This window comes from Thermobia domestica, chromosome 11, assembly GCF_964235325.1.
Source record: "Thermobia domestica chromosome 11, izTheDome1.hap1.1, whole genome shotgun sequence".
NCBI classification, from domain to species: domain Eukaryota; kingdom Metazoa; phylum Arthropoda; class Insecta; order Zygentoma; family Lepismatidae; genus Thermobia; species Thermobia domestica.
In genome coordinates this window covers 58946426-58960799 of record NC_137464.1, presented here as the reverse complement: position 1 = coordinate 58960799, position 14374 = coordinate 58946426, and the positions used below count along the sequence as shown (strand labels likewise).

Genomic DNA, 14374 nt, shown 5'->3' with positions numbered 1-14374 from the left:
TAGTTGAATTAGGAAAAGAAAGTTGAAATTCGGTAGAAATGTGGTTTTAAGAGGCGCAACATCGTAAGCAGAGCAAAGCCGGGGATGTGGGGGGAATCAGCCAGCTGGGCAAATTCAAGAAATATGAAGGTCAAATGCACGAAATTCACTATTGATGCAAAGAATGATACATAAGAGATGCGAGGCCTTAGGCCGAGCAAACCCGGGGTCTGGGGGCGGAGACCCCAGCAAACCATAGACTAGTCCATATACCAGGTAATCATAAAATAAGTATCGCTGTTCAGAGAACTCTGGAGAAGTAACCGCTTGACAGAATGCAATCAAACCTAGTAGGAGTGTATGTGGTAACATGCAGAAGTGATTGATATGGAAAATAAAATTAGTTCCAATTTTCACCACCAGAGGTAATTTTGGCGCTGTACAACACCTAGTAACTGCAGTGTGGAAGAGAAACGACACAAGAAAGGCTGCAATTACCTCTCCTGCAGGTCCCTTGTCATTGATTACCAATGCTATTAATACCTTGTGGTCAGTGGCAGATTTATGGGAAGGGAGCTCTTGAGGTGAAGCGTTAACTTAAAATTCTTGGATATCTTACAAAAACGAAGTTAAATGTTAGTCTTTCCTGTGCTTATAAATTGCAAGCTCCTCCCAAAATTCCAGGAAAAGATTGTCAAATCTCGCCTCCAGGTACTATTGTGTTTCTGTTCAGTGTTAAGTAAGATAAGTGAGGTATGAAAGACAAATGATATTATTGATATTCAATGTGAAAGAAAGGCCGTAATTATACCCCCGTGCGAAACATGGTATTGATTTGTACCCCTATTAATAACCACGTGGGGTAGTGATGTGTTATGGATGATGATGGTGATGTGGGGCTCTGCCCAAAGGCAGGTGTTTGATGTGAAGGTCCCTGGGCAAGGAAACCCATGGTGATTAGTACCGTATGAGATCATGGTGACGTTCTAAGGACGGGACCTACAGGTTAACATGGGATTCAACTCACGTGTGTCTTCACATGAAATCGAACCCGAGACCCCTTGATCACAAGCTAAGAATATGGGAAGAAAATAAAAACAAACATCGGATCACCATCGATTCACTTCTGGCAGTGGCTCTCAAACTCGTATCACTGAAACACATGCGGCGTGAGTAAGCATCTGGAGAGCTAATTACATGCTTTCTTATCATTTAGCATTACTAGTGTCGCTTTTCTTCTATGCTGCACTTACTTGGCATTGTACAGCGCCAGAAATACCTCTGGTGGCGAAAATTGGGACTAATTTTATTTTCTACACAAATCGTTTCTGCATATTCCCAAATATATCCCTATCAATTTTGGTTGCATTCTGTCGAGTGGTTACGTCTCCAGAATTCTCTGAACAGCGATACTTATTTTCTGGTAACCTAGTATAAAGCCAACTTGCATTTAGTTACGGAAGTATAAAACTGATTTGAAATATTACTTTGAGGAGTTACGGAGATTGTTGAGCACACTACAAGTGATAGTTCAGAGACTGAACGTTAAATTGGTTACTAAAATTCCTAGTTTGTTGGATATGTGCAGGGGATAAGATCTTGTCGAGGCTTTCTCTTCTCGAAAATGTATCGCGAGATTATCTAGGTAGTATCTCGCATCGAAAAAATGTATCTTTTATTGAAAAAGCTCTGTTATCCTCTCGAAAATTAGGTCTCGTCTCGTCTAATGCGGACCTGTATTGGGTTTATTTCAGACCAAGCTTATTCGTGGTGGACAACACGATAATATCATGCACTGATATCATCGTGAAATATCTTAATACGAAGTATTTAATACATTTTCATTAAATTGTATCTTTTCTGTGTCTCTAAACTTAAAAGGTGTAGCAGTGTGTCGATGAAAGAACATTACATTTCATGAGAAGGTTGCGAGTTTAACACCCTTTGTTGTTCAGCAATTACTTTTAGCTGAAGACCACTCTTAAGGTTACAGGAACAACAAGTTATTAAAAATCATCCTAGAATTTTGTTTTAGAGTTTATCGTCTTCAAAAGAAAGGGAAAACATCGTATATTTAAAGAAATATACTGGGAATATTACAGGTATTTTGTCGCAACCATTTTAAGTATATATTTTTATATGCTATATGAAAAAAAAAACTTTACTATTTACTAATGAAAGTGCAAAAGAGAAGAATCAAAAATGGAATAGGAAATAAATAAGATAAGTAGAATAAAATAAATGAACAAGTCAAAGCGCACTCAAGGAGAAGAAAATAAAGAATGGAAACTATGTACAAAAAAAAAAAAAAAAAAAAAAAAAACTTGGGCGAATAGCAAGGTGTTTTCATTGTGTTCAGTGGTATTATAATGATTTCGCTTTGGGAAACTAATTTCTTAATAATTAACAAAAAGAAAAAAAAAAACAAGAAAAGGACAAGATCTGGTTCAGGTTTGACGAAATAAGCGGAAAAGAGTAAAGGACAAATAAATACTATTTTACACAGCAAATTATAAATATGAAATTGTTTTTATGACTAAAATATAGTGTTTCCTTTTTAACGATTGTGCCGTTTGTCATTGAAATTAGAATGATGTTAACCTGCAATACCAACTTTGGTAGACAAAAGTCATTTTGGTAAACTGATTACACTTACCGCTCTGTGCAATGTACTCCGTTACCTCGGGAGCTAAATATACCTAACAATGCGTAGGCCATATTTCGTGAAGCTACCATGGGCGTTAATAACTGTCGAGACACGAAAGAGACCTTGGATTTCCTCCTGGGATGTTGCAAGACGCGATTTCGACATGTTGCCAAAATTAATCTGATGATTTAGCACGTGAATTGTTTTCAGGATCGTGTTGTGTATTTATAAGTCTTTGTTTCGTTTAATTGTTTATTACATGTTTCATCATTCAAGCATCCAATAAATACAAACTGTGTTCAAAAGGTATTGAACAAATTTATTATTTAAAAGAGTAAAATTTATTGAGATAATATACACTGACAATAATTCTCTTCAGATTAATCTTGTTCGGAATGCATACACTTTTTTGAGCGTTTCTTCCACTGTCAGAAACACTTTTGGGGACGCTTATTTTGCAATAGTGTTGAATTAATCCATCGTACTCTGCATGTCTTCTCTAGAATCATATCGGATCCTTTAGGCGGCATTTTTATCTTTGGGAAATGTCGAAAGTCGCATAGTGAAATGCTGAGGAGACGAAAGCATCATGGGCAATGGGAATGCTGTGTTTGGCCCAAAAAGTCTGAACCAGATATGAAACAAGGACTCATGACATGAAGCCTGAACACTTGTTGTCTCTTGCAAGTCACCTCCCCTTGGGTATCTCCAACTCTTGGCAAAACTTGATGCATACACGCTGCTGAAATCTTTCCGTCAATTTGACACAAGTTGCAAATATGACCAGCGCTCACTTCACACCCGTACTCAAAGGCTAACTGCTCTCGAGTACCGCTTTCTGCGAATGAGTAATAAATTCACGCATGCTCACGATGTTCCTTACACATTTCTACCCGTGGGTATATTACCTGGTTAACATTTTTGATGCTCATCATTTCTAACGGTGTTGAACAAATACATCCTTGATTTTTAGCCAACGAAGGTTTTTTGTTTGTTTTCTTTGAAATGATGTGAAATTTTAATGATTTGCTTCAAATCTACCTCTATTAGTGAAATTAATGTTTGTTAAAAATAAGTTTAATATTTAATAATCAACATTAATGTAGGTCTACGTAATATTAAGCCTAAGTAAAATGCAAATTTATTTGGAAAATAAAAGGACATTGAACTAGCCTTGAATAAGAAATTAGAAAATTGACATCATTTATAATTTCAGATCATATAATCGCCCATATAAATCAATGAGCTAAAAGAAAATCTATGTAGCGCAGGAACTCAACACCGTTAAGTTATTCACTTAAACGAGATGGGTACAGATCTGCCTTTCTCCGCGTATGATAGTCCTTAAAAGTAACAGTGATCGTAAAAGCCAATATATCATATGAATAATCAGTTCATACATCTCTGTAAGATACATATAAAAAATACTGTAGCAACTCAATTAAACAACTTCACAAAGAAAGTATAGTTGTTGATATTCTGCCAGTTCAGATGTTTTTTCGAACTTGAATCAATAATTTTAGTGCGAGCGCTTCATGAACAACGCTTCATGAACGCTTGTTGATAAGTTTATTAACTCTAGCCTCCACGGAAACAAGAAGTATAACGGTTTGTGAAGTGGCTCATACTCAAATTGTAGTTGCAAGTTCGAAGAAACGTCTAAGTTGTCAAAATATCAAAAATCACGCTTTGTTTGTGGGACTGTTCGTGTGAATGACCACAATATTTTTCATATGTGTATTTACAGAGATGTAACGTTTAATGTTTTAACTTCATATTTACACGATATACCGGTGCCTATTAAAGAAGGATTTTCGGAAATTCAACAGGGATTGGCAGAAATATGGATGGAACTTACTACTTTAAGTGCCCATGGCTCAGATTATCTGAAGGTTATAGACATAAAAATTTGTATACAGATTTCTAATTTAAAACAATTAAAGACGTGTTTCAGTAGTTTTCAACATTTTACCTAGCAGAGAAGGAAAATGGTGAGAAGTAAAAAGGGATGGGGATTATAACTATTATAATAAGATGCAACTATCTCGAAATCTCTTAAGGTTAGAGAAATGAAATTCAATACTTGGACTTCTTATTTAAAATAACAAGATAAATGTTTCAGTGTACTGTTTCTTGACTTATGATCAAGAAAGAAACAAGATAGGATAAGCAGGAAGATAAGGTGGGACTACAGTTATTATAATAAGATGGATATTTCTCGAAATCCTTTAACGATAGAGACATGAACTTTAGCATTAGAACGTCTTCTTATTTAATATAATTTACGTTGTTTCAGCGATTTTTGGTGTTTGTTCTTGAAGGGAAGAAAGAAGGTTGGGGTTGCAATAATAATAATAATAATAATAATAATAATAATAATAATAATAATAATAATAATAATAATAATAATAATAATAATAATAATAATAGATATTATTATTATTATTATTATTATTATTATTATTATTATTATTATTATTATTATTATTATTATTATTATTATTATTATTATTATTATTATTATTATAAGATCTTTGTATTTGAGAATACCTTAACATTCATATGAAATTAGGTGTTTAGACCTTTAATTTAAAATCATAAAATCAGTGACGTCCCTTGCTAAGATCAATTCCCCCCCCCCTTGAGTTTAAGACGCATATGTTTTAAAATTAATTGTATATTAATATCCTAGCAAAAAATATGAAACTCTTATATCGATGGATCGATGGACAATCTTTACCCTCGGAAAAATCTGAAATTATACTAGTGCATAAATTATACAGGGTGTCTTAAAAGTCCCCTGATATAGAGTAATTCTGTTATTATCAGAGTTACAACAAAATGTAAGAGGAGAAAATATCTCCACATATGATGTTTTCAATCTAAAATGAAGGCATTTTTTAAATCGAACGAGCAATTTGCGCTGTACACTCTTTATGAGCCCAATGTTAAATGAAAATGCAACGTTGCCATTTACGTGGACTCACAACATAAGTTAGTGAAGTTACAATCTTTTATGCTAAAACATCGATGACCGCTTCCATTTCAAACAGTAACTTCGTTCACTTATGTTGTGGGTCCAGGCAAATGTCAACGTAGCATTTTTATTTAACATTGGGCGCATAAAGAGTGTACAGCCCAAACGGCTGGTCAGACTTTAAAAAAAAAAAATTTCCTTCACTTTAGATTGGAAATATAATATGTGGAGATGGTTTCTGCTCTTACATTTTGTTGTAACGCTGATAATAACAGAGTTACTGTCAGGGAACTTTTGAGACAGCCTGTATGTTTCATCAGATTTTTTTTTAAATAGTTCTCTTAGAAGGGAAGAAGAGAAGTGAGAAGAAAAAGGAGTGGGGATTTCAGTTATTATAATATATCCACATCTCGAAATATCTTAAAGATATGATATTTGGTATTTGAACTCATTTAAAATAATTAAGCCTGGATTTTAACGTTATATATATATTTGATCCAGAACTGAAGAAAAAGAAATGGGGTTGCTTTCCTATGATGTCCACATGAGAGATATTCGAATATTGTGCAAGACTTCAAGTCAAAACAAATTCTATATGAAAAATGCAGAAAGAAGAACACTGAATCACCAAGCATTTGTTAGCTTCTATGTAAATTTTTTTAATGCAACGTCACATCCTTATGTATGGAAGCTAGGGGGATATAATGAGGTGGGTAATAATGGTAGAATGAAGAAAGCGAGAGGAGACGGGAGGACCCCAAGTGAACGCACGTATATGATGATTGTCCACCTAGAAGTCCACTTCGAAGAATCTGGGATCCAACTAGAGACCCCCACTCATCAGAACTAAGCGCTCTACCACTGAGGAACCGTGGTTCTATTTAAACTTACCTTTCAGAAATAAATAGTTTATAAACATATGTGTTATTCCGGCTTGAAAGGACAAACTCAATCAGAGTCACTTACCATTTTTTTTATTTACCAATAGTGATTATAATAATATAAACTTCAACAACAGCAATACAATATCGTGTCCATGGGTTTTCTCTGTGTACCCTTGCTTTTGATACATTTTCATTTCACCAATTTTTATTAAATTATCATTCACTTGCTTTAATCATGCATCTCCCTTACAGTAAGAGGATAAACGTGGGTCGTTAAATTCAAATATTTCAACAACACCAACAATAAAAACACAGTATTATTAATAGTCACGTTATTATTATTATTATTATTATTATTATTATTATTATTATTATTATTATTATTATTATTATTATTATTATTATTATTATTATTATTATTATTGAGTTCGCCCTTAGGGTTTTCTCGTGCGTTTCTGACTTGGGTGGGAGAGACCTGAATTAGATTCCCGGTGTGTGCTCATTAGGTTAGGACTCCACGTTAAGCTCTAGGTCGGGGCTGTGGTGGATCAGTGATAAAGCGTTCACCTCTGGTGCATTTGCTCCCTGGTTCGATCCCAGCTCGCGCCAAGTGAACTTTGTGGTGGACAAAACACCGTGTGCATGGGTTTCCTCGGGATTCTTCCGTTTCCTCCAACTTTCTTCATTCCACCACTTCATTCATTTCTCATCATCACTGTCTCCTTTAGCCTAACCAGCATAACCGTGAGACGTAAAACTCAAAGATTTCATTTCAGTTTGAGCTCTAGGTCCACGTCTCATGTAGTCTAGACGTTAAAAGGGACGGTAAAGTTCAAATCAACCAATTAGATTCGACCCCTTGAGAAAAGTTAAACTGTATTTTAACTAAAACAAGTCTTTGCAGAGTTCGCCCTTACTACCTGGAACGCCTAACATTCACTGTATGATAATGCGTTAAGTGGCTACTCGTGAAAAGGATCTGGAGGAGTAAATAATTGATAGAGTGAGTTTATATTTCCTTTAGAACAACTTTCGGAGAAACAGCTCAGACGATTTTCTCCATATTTCGTACTTGATTAACAATCATACAATGAAGTGTAATCAGGAATAGAAGTGGGAGGAACGCGGGAGGACGCCGTCACCCCACTTCCAAAATAATATCTATGTCGTCTCCACCTCCACTCCTTAAAAATTACAATGGGAAAAGATAGGCACGGGGGATGGCGTGATCTCATCCGTCCCTTTACCTTTTCAGATCATTTACCACTGAGTGTAATTATTCTACTTTATACATATGAATATATATATATATATATATATATATATATATATATATATATATATATATATATATATATATATAAGAAAGGTAGTTTATACGTTTATACATGAGGCAACGATGCTACTTAGATTTCAAAAATCAATATTTGTTGCATCAGCAATCCTAGAAATAAATACCATAATTCAATTTGGGTTGGGGATGGGGGATCAGTAGTAGTTTAGCAGTGAATTTGAAATTTTCGAATGCTTATCTTTAAACATCGTCTCTAAATATTCGATGAGTAAATAGACCTACTTCATTAGCAACGCTACATAGACATTTTTCTCAGAAAATTAGAGAAGATTACTCAACTGAAGTGGGTAAGTGTTTTGTTCCGACTATATACTTAAAAACATTGGAGATTTCCTAGGTTTTTTACGAATTATTACTGACGGATTGGATTGAAGTTTGGCGCTCATTACACCACTGAGGCTATATAAGAGGCACATTTACGCTTATCTTCCACTGGAAATCGAAATTGGGTCTCTCGCACCAAGGGCGCCTGCACTATCCATATATCCATGAGGGAGCTCAATATTTCACCATTAACGTTGGTATATGAAATAGATAATTTATCTTGGAAGAACTCAGTAGGATATATTATTTATTGGGTGAGTTTTCTCCGAACATAGGCCTCCCAAAACATGTTATAATTTTGTTCATAATTCATTAAATAAATGCTTCCGAAATAATGCTAGAATGCATTCGATTAATTTAATTTAAGAAGTGAAATTAAGATAAAAATTAGCGCGGTTGTTTTAATTAATTGTTTTGCTTCTAGAGAGAAACATATTCAATAGTAACATTAAGTAATACATACATGGTTACCAAAATAATGGAATAAAAAAAAATGCAACATACCTGTTTAACACAATGTGGGGCCACCATTAGCTTACAAAAGAGCTCTGTTTTGTTGCGGAATGATGGTATATAACATATGAATAACTTTCGGAGAAATATTTCACTATTAGGCTGGGGGACTGGGAAGGATATCTGCTCCGGAATTTGAGCCTCAAGACTGACCACAACCAGGGCCGGATTTAGGGGGGTGCACCGGTGCACGTGCAACTCTTCTACGTTGTAAATATATATTATCTATAATAAAAAGCTACCAGTGAAAAAAAAGTAACACTTTCCGAAACTTTTTGCTATTGTGTTTCATTTGGAACTTAGAAGAAAGCAGAGCTTTGCAAAAGTAAAAGTTTAAGTCGATTTTCTGAAGGTTGAAGGAAAAGGATTCACGAAGTAAAACAATATAACAATTGTCAACTAGGGAAGTAAACAGAAGTCAGGAGGAGAGAAGAACATTTTTTCCTGCATATCATTTGTGACCCTCTTTAAAATACTCCCCCTCTCCCGTTTTATGTACCAGTGTTGTAGGGGCAAAGAATATTGTCACATGTCACCTTGAATAGTTTCAGTGTGATTGGTAGTTACTGGTGCACCCCCCTTCAGAAAATTCTGAATCCTACTCTGCACTGTTCAATATTGGTGAGGTCTGGGATTAAGACCGGTCAGAAGAGATGTAATTTATCCCGATATCCACGAAGCCACGTCTCAACAACTTCAGCACTATGAATAGGTGTATTGTCATCTTGAAAAGCAAACCTCTTTGGAAATTTCCCATACATAAACACGACCTGTTAGAAATCATGTGAAAGAGAACTTATCAGTCCGTATGACACATTGTCAATCATCAGCACTCCACTTTGCATGAAAGTTGCTCTTAAGTTTTCTTTCCGATGACCAGAGGTTTGAAAATTGCAATCTTGTCACGAAGTTCAGATTAAACTTGATAACAACTTGATTATTATTTTGATTGTTGCAATATACTGACAGAGTTAGCAGTTGCTATGCTGCTTTCGCTCTACGGTCCTTCGTGAGAATCTACCTCAATCGTCGGAGATCCCAGACTTCGATGTTTCTCTTCCATCCACTATTAGACCTTCTCTCCGCCGATGTTGTTCCGCCACGAATGTTGTAGGCCGTTATCAGTTTGAAAACTGTCGCTCGCTACACCTCTAGCTCACTGTCCACTTTAGATACACTTGAGGCAACTTAGAAGTCCACAGACTGACCACTTAAAAGTCAGAGAGATCTTCCATTTTGCATCACCACTTTCTGTCTGTTTCAGCATACACCTCCGTTCTTCCTTGCCTAACGTATTACAGACGATCACCTACTACACCACAAACTATGGCTACTTCCTCACATATCTTACACATTGCAAACTACTGATGTTTATATTATTTTAAAATCTATATGTATATCCTTGAAGTACAGTTCTTTTTTAAAAATTTCCAGAATATCATTGCTTATATGAGCAATTAAAGAAAAAGTGTTGGATATCAGTAACTGAATTATTCAACAGTAGATCCTTAATTTTATTTTCTAGCGACAACAGGAGAGAAGATCTGCTGATCGTTTTTAAAAAATCACACCCAGAGCCCTTACTTAACAGAATATATATATATATATATATATATATATATATATATATTTGGATGCCCGTCGTTCTTCTGTCTGTTCGTTCCGATGTACGCGACATGCAGAGACCATGCCACTTAATGAATCCTATTCCAATTTTAAATTTTAAGTTCTCTGAAGATTTGCCAGTTTTTCTTTCGAATTTTCTGCCACCTCCAGAAACAAGCGTAGTTTATTAGACGATGAAAATCTAAGCCTCTCTTATTTATATTTTCTAAAACAGTTTCCAACGATTTCAACCATTTAGCATTAATATACGTTGTTCGTCATGATTAAATCCAAAATGGCAATTTAGCTTTCGGAATGGTTTCTCTTAACTAAAGCATGGCATAATTGAATTTAGAAAGTGGGATGCAAGAAAGTTGAGTACAGTAATTCTAGGAGTATATAATTAACGATCCTGTAAAAATTGTTTTTGTAATACTAGCCTAGTCTACTTTGAAGTAAAGTAATAACAGTTAAAAATATTCTTCTATAGTTTTTCGTTTATTTAGTCTTGTTCAAAAAAAATCCTGGCCACATATTTTGCTTTAAAAGACTATATTTTGACTGTAGGTAGAAAATTTAAAAACATTGACTCAAAACGAAGATGCCACTTACCATTAGAAAACCTATGTTTATTTGATTTAATCTAGAGCTCTACAGGTGAGAGTGTAGAGCTTTTCAAAAACAGCTGGGTGACCATTTTTTTTAACAAGGCTATACATAATTTGGGCTTACGATCAAGAATTTTAGTTTTTGAGCCACAGAAATATTAGTGAAGCAAAATTAGCAATCAAGTTTGTATTATAAATAAGGTCTACCAGCGTAAAAAATATTCGTGAGTATATTCTCAACGTATGATTCGATTTAGTTTCCAAAATCGTAGTTTAAATGCATACAGCTTACAGAATTTGTAAATAATATAAACAATGTTGTAATTTTTATACATATTTAAAATACGATATCAAATTTATATGAAAGTGAAACTCATATTTCTTGATGAAAATAGTATCATCATGCCTTCTACACTCTCCTTTTGTTGACGCATGACCCGTTCTAATAACTAGACGCCATAACAGACCTAACGCAAGTCACTTTGATACACTGATTACATGTTTTGCCTTGAAATTAATTAGGAGACAGACTTGTATTTCTTCCAGGATTTTTCGAGCTTCGCTAATATCTCCACTTGAAACAGATTGTTATTTAGGTAGGTGATTGTTAAACAGAAAGTTAGTTGGATCCACCATGTTTTTCAAAAAATTAGAATTATTTGATTATACCCTGACTGCCTACTTGCGAGAATTAAATGTGCTACATGGCCATCACAAGGTCACTTTGCATTACAATTACATAAAAAAATTAATGAAATTAAATGGAATTAAGTTTTACGCCCTACACTTATGCCAGCTAGGCTAAAAGAGACGGTGATGATGAAAAACGAAGGAAATGGTAGAATGAAGAAAGTGGGATGAAACGGGAGAACCGCGAGAAAACCCACGCATTTGATCACCACAAAGTTCACTTGGCACGAGATGGGATCGAACCAAGGACCCTATGCACGAGAGGTGGAACCCTCTACCACTGAGCCAATGCAGCCGCACACAATTACATAATAATGAATAAACTTTTAAATGTTATTTCTATGTTAACTGATATCTTAAGACGTTTTTGCGCCAAAATTAAGAAATACTCTGAAATGTTCAAAACCACCCCGTATTCTTAATCTGCGCCATAATTTTATTGAAGATAAGCATGAGAATATATATATATATATATATATATATATATATATATATATATATATATATATATATATATATATATATAAATCAGATCTATAAAAGTGGGATTAAAAATTACTGACTTTAACTGAAATCCAAATCTCTGATTAAATAAAATCTAAAATGCATATAAATACTTTCTTTTTTTAAAAAAATGTGGAGGATATACAAATCAATTACCATTTCGACAATTTCTCACTTGCAACTCCTTGGAATATACAAGCAACACAGAGCACACACAAAAACCAAACACAAACCAGAGTTTCATCCTGAAGACTACCTTCTTCCCTTACAACATAATCTTTTGTTGCTTCTAAGACAGAGAATTGAATGATTCAATGTCTTGCTTGAAGGTCATCCAGCTAACTCCAGCCTGATACCCTTACCAAATACCTCTGATTCGTTCCTTTAAGAGAAACATATACACACAAAAAAGTTAACACAACAGGTAAATAGGAGCCTTCAATTCTTCCCCTTCGCGTCTAATAACCAAGAAACAGGTTAAGCAACCCAAAGCCAGTTTTTTATGGCGAAAGAAGCAAAGCAGGTGGATAAGTTAATTTGCATTACATAGGAACTTAATTGAATTTGATGACGAAAGTGAAGAGAAAGAAATCCAAGGAAATACCCAATGTTGTTCTTTTTTTATTTCTTCCGTGTTTTTGTTCGTTTTACTCGCTAGGAAGAAGTGCAAAAGTGACCAAAAAAAAAAAAAAAAAAAAAGAGAAAGATCTTCCAGGAATTACTTAGAATATGTGAAACAGAGCTCTTTATTATTACTATTACTTTATTATTATATCTTATTACTCTTTATTTTATAAAATTAGGTATGTTCATTTATAAGCTTCATGAAGAATGTTACCACCATACTACAGCATAATACAGAATTCCATCAAGGAGTCGGGTCAAGCTCCAATGTTCATATTATTTCAGATGTTTGTATACAAAAGAAGCCCGAATACCCCGCTCTTGTGTACGCCATTGCCTTCATGCGTGTATAAAACTTCATGGAACATTTTAATTGATTTATGTAATCTATTTTTCTAACCTTTAATACATTGTATAGTTTATCTTCGGCACTTTAGTTATGAATCACATTTTACATGGAAGCACACAAAAACCTTGCATAAAGTGGTTAATTGTTTCTGAGAAACGTCCTTGCTGAGTAACATAGCATTGTCAGGCACAGTGGCGTAGACAGAAACACATCGAGTGGGAGAACTCATATAATAAACAACATCATTATTATTACCCTTGTATCCAATTATTGTCAATCTACTGCTGGATGAAGTTTTCTTTAGTTCTCCACAACCACTTATTATGAGCAATTCTTTTCCACGTTCCGTAGTGTTCTTGATTTCGTCACACCACCTTTTATAAGGACGTTTCAATGTCATTGCTTTTGTCCATAGGTCGTTTATCTCACTCTCTGTATATATTCCGCAAAATTTCCGGTCACCGTTGGGAATGAAATATATTAGTTTGGCGAGATAAGCATTTCCGTAAATTAAATACGTAGGAAAAAAATAGGTATCAAACATGAAATTTTGACACATATGGACCGCTTGGATACCAAGTGTCCTAACTCTAAACTCCAAAAATATATAAGTAAATAAAATAAATAAAGAATGAACTAATCATTTGTATTTACTACTATAGAGGGATACCAAGTTTAAAAGAATCTTGTAAACAGTAGATTATAACAGCATAAACTGCATATTCATTGTTTCTGTTGCAATAAATAAATAAATAAATAAATAAATAAATAAAATATGAATTGTTTATGAGGTATTGAGCTTCAAAATTTCAGTTTTGTAGGTAGGCCATTTGCCTTCCAAGTGGTTTATATATAACCTAACCGGGAACTCAATAATATTAAAAGTAAATAAATAAATTTAGTTTAGCGCTTTCTATTATTTGTACTGGCAGATGGTAAATGTTGAAGCATATAGTACTGACATGTGAAAAAGAGCTAAAATGGATTAACAATGTAACACATACGGTTAAGGTGCCGAATATCGGATGGTTTCCTAATATCGGATACCGAGAAATATTCCGTGTTAGGTGCTGCAGCTTAGCGGTCGTTATCGTAACTGCAAAACAATAGGTGGGCCATTACACACTTAAGTTATGATATCTCTCGCAACATGTTTATTTGTGTGATGAAATGTTTTGTGATTTTGACCTTATGAAATATTTCCAGTACTACAGTTGATTGCGTTATGTCGTCCATAAAGATAACCTAATCATATTCATGCTATTCATATAGGCTAAGAAGAGTAGTCTTAAATTATATGATGTTTTTGTAGTTCG

General features: G+C 34.4%; 1 protein-coding gene across 1 annotated transcript in view; it reads right to left on the bottom strand.

The window, feature by feature from the left end:
• Positions 1-12405, bottom strand: part of LOC145663577 (NPC intracellular cholesterol transporter 2 homolog a-like) — a 50468-nt gene extending 38063 nt beyond the window's left edge. Inside the window, exon 1 of the mRNA XM_081729691.1 lies at positions 12242-12405. Coding sequence (XP_081585817.1) covers positions 12242-12329 — 88 coding nt within the window. The 5' untranslated portion in view covers positions 12330-12405. The remainder of the gene's footprint in view (positions 1-12241) is intronic.
• Positions 12406-14374: the final 1969 nt, after the last annotated feature.